Source organism: Gorilla gorilla, chromosome 7 (assembly GCF_029281585.2).
Source record: "Gorilla gorilla gorilla isolate KB3781 chromosome 7, NHGRI_mGorGor1-v2.1_pri, whole genome shotgun sequence".
In the NCBI taxonomy this organism is placed as follows: domain Eukaryota; kingdom Metazoa; phylum Chordata; class Mammalia; order Primates; family Hominidae; genus Gorilla; species Gorilla gorilla.
This window is the reverse complement of record NC_073231.2, coordinates 85,866,954-85,882,912: the sequence shown is the minus strand read 5'-3', so window position 1 is coordinate 85,882,912 and position 15,959 is coordinate 85,866,954. Positions and strand designations below refer to the sequence as shown.

Below are 15,959 nucleotides of genomic sequence, written 5' to 3'. Positions count from 1 at the left end.
GGTTCGGATTTTCTCTAAGGTGATCTTCTACCCTATTTTGCCTGTGTCCACAGCACATACAAAAAATTCTGTCGAATCATGTTCCAGTCAAATCAGCCTATATTTACATTTTGAGATATGCAGCTAAATGGCCACAGGCTAGGATTTTATGTGACCTGACATCTAACAGGAGTGTATTTCTTTCAAAGAGAATTTAATGTTTGTTCCTTACAGTTTCGTTTTCCCTCTTTTATTTCATCTTTTTGTCATAAAAAGATTGAAAATACTTGCTGTATTAGTGTGCAGAACATAAAACATAAAGCTCTTCCTGAAAGGTAAATTTCCAAGAGTGAAAAATATGAGAATGGTGTTTGATTGTTTGGTTTTCTGTCATTCAATGTTGCATTAAAACAACCATTTTTCCATAACTATGAATGGCCTCACTCTTGAAAACTGTCAGTTACAAATGAAAAGCGATAACACTTTGAAAGCAAAACCTTTCCCAAATCCCACTAGGTTTTCAGATGAATTTGAAAATTAGTCAGTGGTACATATTCATACACAAATGTATCCATTGTTGGGGGAGGAATTAAACAATTTATAAACTCCATCTCCATATTCTCAGCAAGATATTCTTTTTTACATCTTAAAATGAATAATTGTTATAAATCTTATAATTTTATTCTTTTTCATTTTTTTCCTAAATACATTTATATTTTGTTTTTCCCTGATACGTGGATTTTAATACAATAAAGTTAGAGACCATGAAGTGAAAGCTAAAATTGCCATAGTTTATGAAGCCCTTTATATTCTTTCACTAAAGCAGAGGGGTGTGTGTGTGTGTGTGTGTGTGTGTGTGTGTGTGTGTGTGTGTTTCCTGGTTATGTGTTTATTCTAGAAACCTAAAAATAGAGAAAAAGCAAAAAACTTAATACAAACTTAAATTACTGACATTGCGTGACCCAGAGAAAAATACCTGGACTAAATTTGACATCTTACTTCAAAGTCTCTTTGAATAAACTGTTATGGGAACAGGTGTCTCAGGTTAAATCACTGTATGTTTCCATTAGGGGACAAAGCCGTATCTGCCATCATAACTGGTGTAGAATCTCTGGCTTAGATCCAATTTGAGAGGCCAGTTTTGGAGACAACTTAAGTGAAAGCTAAAATGATGGTTACAAGTTAACAATCAAAGAAAAACAAAACTTTTCTTTGTGGCCCTCTTGGGAAGTAAGTCACCTGTGTTAGTGTGGCTGAAAGAATAACTGTCCTGTGTATTAGGACCAGCATGGGTTCTCTCGCATTCAAAGTATGCACAGCTGAACTGGTCTTAGGGCCCATGCTGTAAACCAAGACAGCTTTCTTTCTATAATCTAGTGGTTACTCTGTGTCTGCATCTCTGAAAGTTCCTAGTTCAAGGCACACAGAAAGGAGAGATGTTAGAATTGCTAAGGGACAAACTTTAAAAAAATTAAATTTAACCGAGTTGAATTGAGCAAAGAACTGTTCATGAATCAAGCAGTCCTTGAGCCAAAATAGGTTTAGAGAGACTCCAGGCTGCCACGTGGTCAAAGACGATTTATGGACAGAAAAGGAAAGTGACGTTTAGAAAACGGAAGTGAAGTTCAGAAACAGCCAGATCAGTTACAGCTCAATGTTTACCTTATTTGAACACGATGTGAACCATCGGCTTTAGGCACAATTTGAAATATGTCAGGAGGCAGCTTTAGTCTAAACTTAACAGACCCACATAAGACCAATGGTTTAATAAAATCTCAAACTCTTTAAAATGTGCATTCTAATGAAGATGATATTTAGCTCTACCTAACTTTTCAAATTCCTTTCCATGTACCCATGGCATGTAATATTTCAGCCATCCCACATTTCCTAAGATTTCTCTCTTACCTTTTAATCTCTGCACATGGCATGCCCGCTGTTGGGCTACCTTCTCCAACTTGCCCAGTTGGTCAGCACATTTATCCAGACTGTGATGAGGGGTAATCTTCCCTGTGATGCCTACCATAAACCCTCCCAGGGACAGTTAGGCTCTCTCCTCTGTACCCAATGACACTTTGCATATACTTCCAATTTACTGTAAGCATGCTTGTCATAGATTTGTTATTATTTATCTCTATTTTTAGTCTGTGAGCTCCTGGCAGAAAGTAACTATGTCTTAGTCATCTTTGAATCCCTAGTACCTAGAACATTGTCTAATCTTAGTAGGCATGCACACGCGTCTATTTAAAAAAAATACATTGAATGTATTAAACTGATAAATTGGTGAATAATGAATGTGCTTTTGTAGAGTCTACTGAAATCTGAAGTTCTTTAAGGAACTAAGAATGTCTCTTTGATTTCTTTGAATGTGTCTTAAGCACTGTTTCCCATCTTTCATTCTGCAGGATTTAAGATCTGCTCGATAAAGTAATATCTTAGTCATATATAAGATTGGCACAGGTGAGGTGAATGATGCAAACGCAATGATATAAAACGCTTCCATTTTTATTACAGGTTAGGAAGAAAGAATAGTTTTCAAGTTAAAAATAAACAAGAAACTTTTATTAGGGCCTGGGGAAAGAGTCTGTGTTTCATAAATTGCATTAAATATTTGGTATGTAAAATTCCGGCTGCTGTTCTGCATTAAATGGGCGAAATGCATCCCATATCTAATTAAGTAACCATATGGAGACAAGTCACATTTACATAAATGAAGGCAGAAAGCCTGGCTCTATTGTATTCTCTTTTAGATTATGTAACTTGGTTTTCCTGCTATGGCTTTCTGCTCTGACTTGCATATTGCCGTGGACCAATACACTCACAGAAAATGAATGGAAGTTAAAGAGCTAATTCTAAGGAGCATTACTCTATTTACATATTGCAGTGAGAAGGACTCTGGAATATTATGAAATCTCCTATGTTTATTAACTACTTGCCTATTAAAGCCAATAGTTTTGGGACCTGGCCAACAGGAAACCCATTGTGTATTAGCCTGCTTTGCAAGATAGCTATGTGCCTGGTGTACAGTGTAACCATTTCACTGAATGTTTATTGAATAAGTGCTTCACAACATGTGTTCTGAATTTTTCACCTAACAGAATTTTACTAATATAGCTACAGGGAGCAAATGGTAAAGAAGTGTTATAAGCAACGGTCCATATCACTAGGACTCTGAGATGAAAATGATAATAGCAATCAGAAAATCAAAATATAAATGTTAGGATAATAAGTTTGGGGATGGAAATCATAGGGATGATAATTGTAATTCTTTCCTTTTTATGCTTATGTTTGTCCACCAGTGATGATGCTGAAGGTTGTGGTCATGGTGCCACATGATATGTATGTAACATTTAACCATTTACTCTATTTTTACATGTATTTTAACATCACAAAACACTAACAGATTTTAGTCATCCATTTTTGTGTATGAGAAAAATGGAACATCAGGGTTAAGTTATTCACCCAAGGTCACAGAGTTAACACAGACCTTGTCAGGTTATTTGATTCTCATGTAAAGTTCTTTAGTTTTAGCAGATTTAGTCTTTGCTTTTTGGTGTGGTCCCTGTTTACACTTTGAAACAAATACCAGTATAGTGAAAAGAAAAGCATACTTTGGAGACAGAAAAAGCATACTTTGGAGACAGAAAAGGAGAAAAAAAGTGATATGTATTTCAAAGTAATGTCCTCTCAAGAAAATAGTATACAAATAATTTAGAATGTCTCAAAATCTCTTGATGCTCAAATTCACTTAAACAATCCAATGGATCAGGATTTTATGAATCCCAATTTTGGATGACTGTGGGCCCCGGTGTGCCCAATTGCATTACAAATACAACACATCAAATGATAAAATATTGGCAGTTTATTATGCTTAACTCTATTAGAATGGCAGTGCCTTTCGCCCAGTTATTTTTTTTGCTAATGTTCACCATGTCCTTATATTTTAATTGGAATTTTAGTTGTTAAATATTCCTGCTTTAAAAGAAACATTTATTTCTAAATGAAACACAGAAAAATTCTTATTATTTTATTCTCAAACAATTATTCTTTGACTTCTTTATTTCTGACTTTGGTGAGGATGTCTAGTCAGTTAAATATAGTTGGTAGAACACTAGTTCTCTCAAAAATATTTATTTTCTCAGGGCCTTCTCTGGGAGGGGTTCCTAACACACCCATCCTGATCTGGAATCGCAGTCCAGCTGACAGGTTAACCAAATGATCTTTAAGGTAAATGTCATACTTATTGTAAGTGAAGAAGTGACTCACAGATAATGTGTGTTTTTATACCATCTTTTGGTTTTATGAACTGCACACTATTACCCTGCGACAGGCACTCGCTAAATTAGAGTATCAGACTTATAAGAATCCGTTCCTCTGAAACAAAATGGAATTCTGAGGTGGCTGGAGTCGGAGACCTGCATTCAAGTTCTGAGCCCACCACTTACTGTCAGTGCAGCCTTAGGCAAGGCAGATAATTAAAGCATCTCCTCAGATGCACAATGACACCCATCTTGGAGAGCTTCTGTGTCTCTTAAATGACCGAATCCGTGTAGAAGGCTTATTACCACAATCTGTAGTCACTTGGTAAATGGCAGCTCTTATTTTGACTTTCTGCTAACGGAGTTTCCACATTCCTTAGCCTACCAAGGCTCTTTCCTGAACAGCTGATGGCATTAGGATTTAATTAAGTGAAGCTTGGAGTGCTGGCTTTGTGTAAGAAGGAGGATGCAGCTGTATCAGTGAGGTACGTTTTCTGCCACAAATAACAGAAAATCTATCAGCGTTAAATAAATAGGGATTGTTTTTTTAAAAAAAAAAAGCTGTAATATGTTATCTGGGGGTGGATGATCCTGGTGTTAGTTAAAGCTCTTAGTGATGTCTGTGCTGGGACTTCTGGGTTCCTGTTGGACTTTTCCTCCCAAACTGCACCAGGTAAGGCAGGAACAAACAGGAGAAAGGACAGTACCAACCACACCTATTCTTTCTTTCTTTCTTTCTTTCTCTTTTTTTTTTTTTTTTTTTGAGACAGAGTCTCGGTCTTTCACTCAGGCTGGAGTGCAATAGTGTGATCGCGGCTCACGGCAACCTCTGCCTTCCGGGTACAAGTGATTTTCCAGCCTCAGCCTCCTGAGTAGCTGGGATTACAGGCGTGTGCCACCACACCTGGCTAATTTTTGTATTTTTAGTAGAGACAGGGTTTCACCATGTTGGCCAGGCTAGTCTCAAACTCCTGACCTCAGGTATCTGCCCACCTCTGCCTCCCAAAGTGCTGGGATTACAGGCATGAGCCACAGCACCTGGTCACACCTATTCTTTATATCAGGGAAATACAAGCTTTCACAGAAGCTTCTGTTTATGACTCATGTGCTAAACCAGTGTCACCTGACCATGCTGAACTGCAAGAAGGTCATCAGAGTCTGTGATTTTTCTGGCCTCTGCTGTGAATGTGGTGTGGAAGGAGGCAGATGGCTGGGTCAGTCACCAGCCATTTGTCCTACCAGAATTTAAAACTTTTCTTTGAGTTGTAAAGTGGAGTTGTGGCATATGTGTTGAGATTATGAATACATTTATCTTGAAGGAAAAAAAGCATTCATGCAGTCTTGCATAAAACTATTTATTAAAGTAAATGACCTCCTCCCACCCTGTCCCAAAGAATAGAATCTGTCAGCAATTTATAAGCCCCTTAAAAGTTTCCACTTCAGTTCCTGTTCCTCTTTCTTCCCTATCCTTCCCTTTTACTGAAAGAATTGACAGTTTCCTGAAGAATTCAGTTCAAAACTACCAGGCAGGGCTGAGCATGGTTGGCAAGTATGGGTTGGAGAGGGGGAGAGAGAGGTGAGTCATTGCCCTGTGGGATGAGGAAGGGGTGTCCTCCTGGAGAGGCAGCCTGCTGAGGGGATTAAGCCCTTTTGCTGGAGGGCAGCCACCTACTGGGCAGGGCTTTGCTGCACCAGGAATGAGAGCCTGACCCAGTGTGGAACTTGGAGTGTGGGAAGGCAGGGCGGGCTACAGGGACAGGCAGTAACCACTTCCAGCACTTCGCTATACGAAGCCAAAAAAAAAAAAAAGATTCTTATTTTCACCTACCTCATTTTTTAGACTGATGCAAATAAACAGTGATATGTATACAAATATATACCTACAATCCCTCACCTTCCCACTGCCACTCTAGTAAATCATTTTCCTTCTTTTCTTATTTTCATGGATCCCAACAATTTTTGTATTTATGTAATAATAAAAATGTAATGTTACATTCCACCCTTTTTCTCATCCTCTGAACGTTAACTGATTCTTTTTTCTTTATTTATTTTTGAAATAGGGTCTGTCTCTCTCTGTCACCCAGGCTGGAGTGTCAGTGGTGTGATCTTGACTCACTGCAGCCTCTACCCCCTGAGCTCAAGTGAGCCTCCCACTTCAGCCTCCCAAGTAGCTGGGACTACACGCATGCATCCAGCTAATTTTTTTATTTTTAAATTTTTTTGTAGAGAAGAGGGTCTCACTGTGTTGTCCAAGCTGTTCTCAAACTCCTGGGCTCAAGTGATCCTCTCGCCTTTGCCTCCCAAAGTGCTGGAATTACAGACATGAGTTGTGCCTGGCCTAAGATTGACTGATCCTTAAGGGGGATCCTCGGGTAGCTAGGACAGTTACCCTCAGGCTTGTCCATTCCACTCTCCTGCTCTCTTTCAGATGCAGGCTGAACATGCTGCTTATCTAAAGGACATTTATTAAAATGGGAGGAGGGGAACCTAATTGCTTTTAGATCTCTCTGTATTTTGTGAGTTGAATGGTTAAAACTTGATCTATTACATGATCTAGTCCGTTTATTTATTTGGCATTTATGCCAGATACATAGACATATTCATGCGTTGTTACTAGTAAAGCAAAAATGCATCATTCAGATTGCATGTCTGTACGTGTCTGCTAAGCTTACCACTATAGGTTTGGGTATGTATTGTTTATCAAGTGGCCCTTTTATGAATTGAACAATGAATTAGACAGAACTAAAGCCCCTAATAGGAGTGTAAGCAGTTGATGCTCATATAAAATCTTTTAATACTTTTGTTATTTCCTCTAACATATGGATTTACAAAAGCCTGTGGGGACTTGGTATTTGTTGAAGATAGAAATTGGCATAAGCATTCAGTAACAAAACAAATTAATATGTGATTTACTTTATGAAATCCATTTTAAATATAATTAAAATATTTTTAAAAAACCACATCTGAGATTCTACCCCGAAACCCCTCTTACTCCCTGTGACATATACACATTTTATTTTCTGACTTTATTGTACTTTTGACATAAACTGTTTGCCCTTACTTTTTAGAATATTTGTTTTACAATTTTTTGATGCTGACAATTACTTGAACGTGAGTTAGCTTTTCCATTGCAAATACATTTCAAGGCTTATAGTCTCTTAAACTCTGTGTTATGTGAGGCTGTTTTTTCTCCCCTTAAGCTGATGTATTTAATGGGAAAAAAATCTTATTTGGAAGAATCAAGTTACAGTTAAGTTTAATTTGTTCCAGTGGCAAACTATGCATGTGTGTTTCCAGTTGTTAGGAGCCATTTACTAACCTGGTGTCTTTTATTTTCTTCCTTATACAAAATACCTCTTGAAGTCTGAGCCTTTGTACCTCTTTTTACTTTTAAGAATTCCTCCTGTGGTTCCTCAACAGAACATTACTCTTTTTTTTTTTTTTAATTGAGTCTCACTATGTTGCCCAGGCTGGAGGCTGGAGTGCAGTAGCATGACCTTGGCTCACTGCAACCTCTGCCTTCCAGGTTCAAGCAATTCTCCTGCCTCAGCTTCTCAAGTCGCTGAGATTACAGGCACGTGCCACCATGCCTGGATACTATTTTTATTTTTAGTAGAGACAGGGATTTGCCATGTTAGCCAGGCTGCTCTCAAATTCCTGACCTCAAGTGATCTGCCTGCCTAGGCCTCTCAAAGTGTTGGGATTACAGGCATAAGCCACGGCGGCCAGTCAGAACAATCCTCCTGTTTTTAATGAATTAGGTTTACCATTGACAATGCTTCCTGATTTGGGTTGTTGACTTAAGCATGAATAGTAAGAGGCTCTGGTCACAACTGCATCAATGACATGCAGAAAGCAGGTGAGGTCACAAGATGCAGCCCTTTCCCAGACTCTCTTCGGAGAGTTGGATCTGAGGGGTGAGTGCATTAGTCAGGGTTCTCTAGAGGGACAGAACTAATAGGATAGATGTATATATAAAGGGGAGTTTCTTAAGGAGTATTGACTCATGATCACAAGGTGAGGTCCCACAATAGGCCATCTGCAAGCTGAGGTGCAAGGAAGCCAGTTCAAGTCCCAAAATTGAAGAACTTTGAGTCTGATGTTCAAGGGCAGAAAGCATCCAGCACAGGAGAACAATGTAGGCCAGAAGTCTCAACCAGTCTAGTCTTTCCACATTCTTCTACTGCTTTTATTCTGGCCATGCTGGCAGCTGATTAGATGGTACCCACCTGGATTGAGGGTGGGTCTGCCTTTCCCAGCCCACTGACTCAAATGTTAATTTGACATTTGACAACACCCTCACAGACTCACCCAGGAACAATACTTTGCATCCTTCCATCCAATCAAGTTGACACTCCATATTAACCATCACAGTGAGATTGTTCTTCCAGTGGTTCACTAGGTAGTTTTCCTCCATCCTAAAGACTGGTTTGGTCTCAATGGGAACAACCATTTCTAGGACAGTTAATCTTGCTATTGAAATGTTTGCTTTCTTTGGTCTTACAGTAGAATGGCCTTTCGAGGGTACAAGATGCCACTCCTCCTTGTCCTCTCCACTGTGCTCAGCAATCACATCCTCCTGCCTTTGATTTTGTGGCAGTTTCCTGGGACTTAAGTCTTTGCTCACTGTATGAAGAAACAGGGAAGTACAGTTTTCCCTCCTGCACTTCCCTTTTTATATTGCTTCCTCCATTTCCTAAGGTTAGGGGAGAGTCCAGTTTATTCCTTTCATTTGATCAAATGTAATTATAACTACTGGCTATAAGCTCAGAGCTATTAGTGATTTGTGTTCATTCTCACCAGCGGAAGGTTGCTGGGGGCAGAGGGTGGGCCAAAGGCAAGCAAAATGGAATCGTGTTCCCTTTGAAGGGGCAGTGAGCTGGTGAGTTATCCAAGATCCAAGACGATTGCCAGACAATCTCCACCATTTCATAGGTAAAGAAAGCAGACCATTTGGAATCTTTTGACCATATTTTATGGCTGAGTATCCTCTGTTATCATCCCTGTCATTCACATACATGTGTGGGAGAACAACATCTATTCTCACCATTTTTCAAAGTTTTGAAGCAGCTTGGGGTTGTCATTAGCCCTTTAAGGTAACCATTCACCAGAGCCTCTCACCTCACAGATGTTTATCTCAGTTGTTTCTGCAAAGACGCTCAGATTCAAAACAGAAATTTGAGGCGTGTCCTATTCATTCTTATGTTTCATCCAGTAACACTGAAGCCATGGCTAGCTGGAGGCAGCATATCCTCCTAGTTCAGCTTCTAGAAGATAATTCATCTACACCAGTTCTACAAGCATGCTTTATTAATAAAGCGAATATTTCTCCAGCACAGAATCTTAGAGCTGGTGCGGGTTTGCCATTGTGTCCTGGTGTATGTGCTATCAATGTAGGCTGTGTTCTGATGTCTTTTTTGATTTCACAGGAACTGACAATGGCGAAGCCCTTCCCGAATCCATCCCATCAGCTCCTGGGACACTGCCTCATTTCATAGAGGAGCCAGATGATGCTTATATTATCAAGAGCAACCCTATTGCACTCAGGTGCAAAGCGAGGCCAGCCATGCAGATATTCTTCAAATGCAACGGCGAGTGGGTCCATCAGAACGAGCACGTCTCTGAAGAGACTCTGGACGAGAGCTCAGGTAAGAGCGTGCAGCAGTCAGAAGCAGCTGTGGTGACTCTTTAGGTTCTCCTGTGGTTATGTCTCTGGAAAGACTGGAAATCACCCCCCATTGCCTTGTGTGAATGAGGTCATAGTTACATCACTCCCGGCGTATAAGATGCAATCCTTTTCTTCAAATGACCCTACAGCTGCCTTGGTAGTCCCTTCCGATATGATGCAGAGGCATTTTTTTCTTGCTGTAGATAACTTTAAACACCAAATTTTGTATGAAAGTTAATATTATCACTGGAAATAAACCAGGGAGTCATTGTTTTTGCTTGCAGAATTCTGAATATTTTTGAGGACAAATATTAAATCTTGCATCAAACCCCTTGTTAAGCAGCATGATTTGAGTTTCTTTAATCTTTCCTAGATTTTATTCTTTGCACTTTATTCTCCACATTTGGTGGTTTCTGAGTCCCCCTTTTTTTTTTTTTTTTTTGACTATGGTGTAGTGGCAGATCCCAAATTAGATTACCATATACTAGCAGGATCTCCAATATGAAAGAATTGTGGGACCATCTTTACATTATTAGTAAATTATTGGCGAATTTGGCTGATAAGTGGTGATGATGGAAATTATGATTATACTAGCTAATGCATATTGACCACTCACTATATATCAGGCTTTAAGCATTTGACAGACATTATTTGTCTTGCTCAGTGTTTTCAACAGTCCCCTGCAGTAGATAATGCTATTATTACCTTCTCGTAGACAAGCAAACTAAGGCTCAAAGAGATTAAGTAAAGTGCTAGCCCTGGATGTCAAAGTGAGATAATTTGACTCAAAGCCTTCAAAATGTATATCCTTTTATATTTTAATGTTGACAGAAACAATCTATGCTTTTGAATTTTGCTTTCTCAGACAAGATCCAATCTGGTCACACGTTAGATTGTTGATTTTTTTAGATGGTCAACTACTTGACTTGGTCAACTCACTAGATATCCGATTTTTGAATGAGTCAGAAAACATCAGTATAACTCTGAAGTTTCAAATCAGCCTAATTTATTAACTATATAGCAACGATATTCTATATAACAAGGTAGGCCTTTCAGAGTGTTCAGAGATAGGTAAGAAAATAGCCCATAGGGGTGAACTTTACACATAATGACAGAGATAAGACAAATATGCCCATAAATGCTGTGCAGATGAAGTTAGGATAAATATCTGAAAAGAAGAATATGATTCTACAGAAGATTTGTTTCTTAAATCACATCTAACTAGGACTATCAGTAAAGGTATTGTAGACTTGATAGCGGTTGAAAGGAACATTGATGAATATGTAAGTCAGATGGGCATAATTGGTATTACACCATATGGATGAGAGAGGAGTTTTAGTGGCCTGAAGGTCACAAACATTAGTAAATGAAGAAAGCTTGGTATACGTTCAGCAAAACGTTTGGTTTTGTTGAAATATAAAATTTATGTACAAGAATAGCAGCCAGTGGCTAGAAAACTCAGTTTAATCAATGGCATGAAAGGCCTCAAATAAGAGTGTGGAGCCCTTTACTTAGTTTTATGGGTATTTTGGTTCTGGTGATCGATCATATTGATGTACGGGTATGCAGTGGCTGGAGCTCTGCTTTAAAAAATGAATCTGGAAGAAACGTTGGTAAGCAGAAACCAGAACAAGGGAGCTAAGAGACATGGATAATTCAGGTGAGAGAAGGTAAGAACTGGTTCAAGAGTCGGGAGGCTACAGAAATAACAACCAGAATATAAGTAATTGCATTAACAAGGATAAAAATATGAGATCATAGTTTTGATAAGCTAAATTTGAGGTGCTTATGGTATATAATGAAGAGATGTAGATTTGGAACTTGATATAATTAGTAGGTAGAAGAGTAGATTTGAGAATCATTAGGAAAGAACGAAGCCATGTGGGTGGAAGAGTTGTTAGAGAGGAAGGGTCAACTAGGTCTACTTGAAAAGGAAGTAGACCTAGAGATATACCTCTTCAGAAGACAGGGATAGGAGTATCAGCCTCCAGCAAAGAAGTAACCAGGGGAGCCGGGTGCGGTGGCTCACGCCTGTAATCCCAGCACTTTGGGAGGCCGAGGTGGGTGGATCACAAGGTCAGGGGTTTGAGACCAGCCTGGCCAATATGGTGAAACCCTGTCTCTAATAAAAATACAAAAATTAGCCAGGGTTGGTGACGGGTGCCTGTAGTCCCAGCTACTCAGGAGGCTGAGGCAGGAGAATTGCTTGAACCCAGGAGGCGGAGGTTGCAGTGAGCCAAGATCATACCACTGCACTCCAGCTGGGTGACAGAGCAAGACTCCGTCTAAAAAAAAAAGAAAAAAAGTAAGAGGAAAAGAAAAAAGAAGTTACCAGGGGATGCTGTGTTCCAAAGCAAAAGGAAAAAGTTATCTCAAAAAGATATGTAGGTAAAACTCTATCAATAAAGAGAAGGGCGAAGAACTAAACATCTTATTTACATGTAAAGAAAGAGTGCTAATCATTACACAGTTCTGAACTACTGTAGGATTGCAGTATAAATTCAAAACTCCAAAAAGTAGAGAAACACCTAAAACTCTATAATAATTCCCTATTCATTTCAAACTGGAATTAGTAGGAGGAAGAAAAAAAAACAAAAGTGCCCCTTTTAGAGATGTTCTTCAGACCAAAGCATGCGTAGAATCCTAGACTCTAAATGTAAGAACTGGGAGAGAGAGAGCTTAGTGATAATCTAACAGCCCTATTTTATACATTAAAAATGTTAAGATTCAAGAGATACAATGAGTTCGTGGCATAGCTGTTTCAAGGACCCAGATCTCCTGATTTCTCCTTCAGATGAGTTTCTTCAACACCATGAGCCACCTTTGCCTATAGATTTCTATACTTTTCTCCCAAATCAAAATATTGACAAGTTTTCTTGCTGACATAAGGATGGATTGAAGTACATGGCTCATCATTTTCCATTATGAATCTATTTAGGGTTTCAGTCACCCATGTGTATCATCCTATACATGTAACATTTTAGAATTTCTTTATTCCTGACCATTTCTTCCATCTTCGTAAAAGCCAGTCCTTTAATCTGGGCATGTTTCTGGCACTGTTAGACAAAAGTTTATAGCAAGCAATGATAGACATTTCCAGGAATGTTGATATAGCTTTGATTTTGAAGGAAGGATTTGGCATTTCGATGGGGAAAGTAGAGAACAAATTGAATCTTGGTTTCAGGAACGTCTCTGATCTTGTGCTCCCAAGGCTGGGACCCAGGAGAGACCTAGATGGAGAGGCCTGGTGCTGGGAGAGATTGAGTCAGAGACAACAGCAGTCTCACTTACGTTGACATTAAAAATTCAAAGGAAGACAGTGGAATTTGGGAGAGGGCAACCAAGGGAATGACATCTACCATATAAGCAAAAGGCTACAAAACAATGGCAGAATATGACAGGCTTGTGTCTTTTGCTCAATTAGTACAACTAAAAAGGACTCAAATGCCAGTGGCTCACTGGGGCTGTATGTTTTATCATCAGATGTCTCTGTCCTAGATTTTGCCCAGCAATGAACTCAAAATAGCCGAATCCCATTGGGTAAACTCTTCCAAATGAAAGATAGAAAGAATATTGTAAAATGATCAGCCATTTCTTTTACCACTGCTAGAAAAATCTTATATCCCTTCTCATATAAAGACCTCTTGAAGTATTGCAAGCCAATTCAACAGTGCACCCTCTTCTAATTTCACTACATTCTGTTTTGTTATTGCTTCCCCCTTTTAATTCCCCTAGCATTGCTAGGCAACTCCATGTCATGTGGATAGCGTTTTTGATTACATTCTCTACCTCCATGTAGAAATCTCCTCCTCTCTACTTCCTTAAAATAAAAAAAAAAGAAAGTCAATAAAAGACATATTTCAAAGAAACTGAGCAAAACAAAAAATTCATAAATGACCAAATCTGAGTATATTATATACCGATTTTTAAAAATATGCTGTTGAGAAAGGATTTAAATTTTAGCAGTTACTTTTTTGTAAAGAACTTAATAAGCACAACCTTTTCTTCCAAGTCATTTTGATTGAATCAATGTGAAAGAAATGTCTCTCCCTAAACAGTTTTCTTCTGTGTAGTTAATGAAAATCACTATCTGCCACACACTGCAATTATGTTTCCTAAGCTCTGTATTAATAGTAGAATTGTGGAAACAAGAACAAGATGAGTGGAGATATTATACCCCAAAACAATACCTAAATGCAATTTAGGTTGGAAACAAAATGGCCTCAGGTATTGAAAAATAGATGCATTACCTCCCTTGGGTTCTCCAAGGCAGAGCTGGGAAACAGGACTTGACTACCTTTACAGACTTAATGGCTTTTGACTGGATTTGTAAAATAATTCCTGCCAGTCTAATAGGAGTGAATGACACTGAGAAGCCAAGGACAGTGGGACCACATTTGACCAGAGAGACTGAGAAAACTGTCCCTGGTTTTTTAAGTCCTGTCGAAAGTAACTCCTTATGTCTCTTTGGACAACATATTCTCCATTTCTGAAATTCTAGAGAAATTTGATAGTTCTTTTTACTTACAGGCATTCTGTCTTCACAGAACTAATGGGAAATGCATAGGACCTGGGAGTGTTTGGAATAGACGCAGAATCTTTCGTGTTCCTAAATTGGAAGCAATAAGTCCTTTCAGTTGTTAAAGGCTGCAAACTGCCTTTGGTCTTTCTGGTAATTTGGCCCTGTCATCTAACAGTTCAAATAAGAAAAAAGATTGTGTGTTTTCATGCAGTTTAGCTTGGAAAACCCAGAGCTAGAGTTCTTTCCTGCAAAAAGTACAATTTATTTGACATGAGTTACTGTGTTTGCGCAGACAAGGCTATACCTCTTAGTGATGTACACTTGCAGTTCTCTGCACTAGCCAAGGGATCCTCTTTCATTTGTTCTGCCTCATTTCATTTGGAAATATGGGAACTCGTCTTCCTTGTGTTGTTCTTCTGTTAACATCTGGAAGCTCAGAGTTGAGAAGTAATCTCAACCCAGGAATCATGCCCCCGTGAAAAGGATGGTGTATGCAGTAACATAGAAATTAGGAGCTTTAATCTAACAGGCAGACACACGTATATCATACACACAATAGTAAACAACCACAAACCAAACGTATCTTGGCAATCAAGATTATGTGGCCTGTGGGGAGCTGGAGTTATCAATAAGCTAAACCACTTCTTTATTGTTCAATAAAAATAGGAATTCTCTTAACAACACGCCGTGGCCCTTATCTTATTCCACCTCAGAGATATCGAATTCTAATGAGTGAAATAATGTGTATTCCAATGTGTTATGGGAAAGTCTCAACTCTAGTAAACGAATATTTTTCTTTTTAAAGAATTTCATTTCAGGGACCTCATTGTGTGTGATTTCCTTTTTAAACAACTGGAGTCACTCTCTGGGGATAAAAGGTTAATGGATTGTGTCGAGAAAAGGGAGAATAATAGAAATAAAAATGTATTAAATCTTAAAAGTTTATATCTTAGAATGTTGCTATGCTTGTAGTGGGTATTTGAATATAGTATCTTCCAGAAAACCATTAATTTGAAAGTATCTTCAATGATTCACAAATCACTAAAGTACATTTGGGAAGCATATATTTTAGGCCACATAACACAGAAATAATCTCTAAAGTGTTTTATTGACAGTTTGTGGGTTTCAAACTCACTTTTATGGAAGCCTTCTCCCTCTCCACCTTAGATTTCATCTTGTTCATCACTCTACTTCTCAGAGAAGACTGACATATTCTTAAAAGGTTTTCAGGAAAATGTTATGAATTCCCTACATAAACTGGTAGAGTATGAAGGCCTTGTTTCCTATAGCCAATTTAACTTTTCCTACAAAAGGGAAATAAGAAGATTATTTACTCTCATCCATCCTTAGCAGTGACAGAAATCAGCTAATCACTTTATATAATTTAATAATGTCTGATATTGACCATACATCTGTCTCAAAGCCTAAATCCTTGACCAGTCTCTTTAGTTCACACATTAACAAGTGTGTACATTGATTTAAAATACAAATTATAGGCTGGGCACGGTTGCTCATGCCTGTAATCCCAGCACTT

At 38.6% G+C, this 15,959-nt stretch overlaps 1 protein-coding gene across 7 annotated transcripts in view; it reads left to right on the top strand.

Annotated features, from left to right (window-relative positions):
* The window catches only part of UNC5D (unc-5 netrin receptor D), a 550,673-nt gene that overhangs the window by 293,647 nt on the left and 241,067 nt on the right, over positions 1-15,959 (top strand). For all 7 annotated transcript variants that reach the window (XM_055349504.2, XM_055349502.2, XM_019032845.4 and 4 more), the window contains one exon: positions 9,665-9,883. In XM_055349504.2, the coding sequence (XP_055205479.1) occupies positions 9,665-9,883 (219 nt within the window). The remainder of the gene's footprint in view (positions 1-9,664; positions 9,884-15,959) is intronic.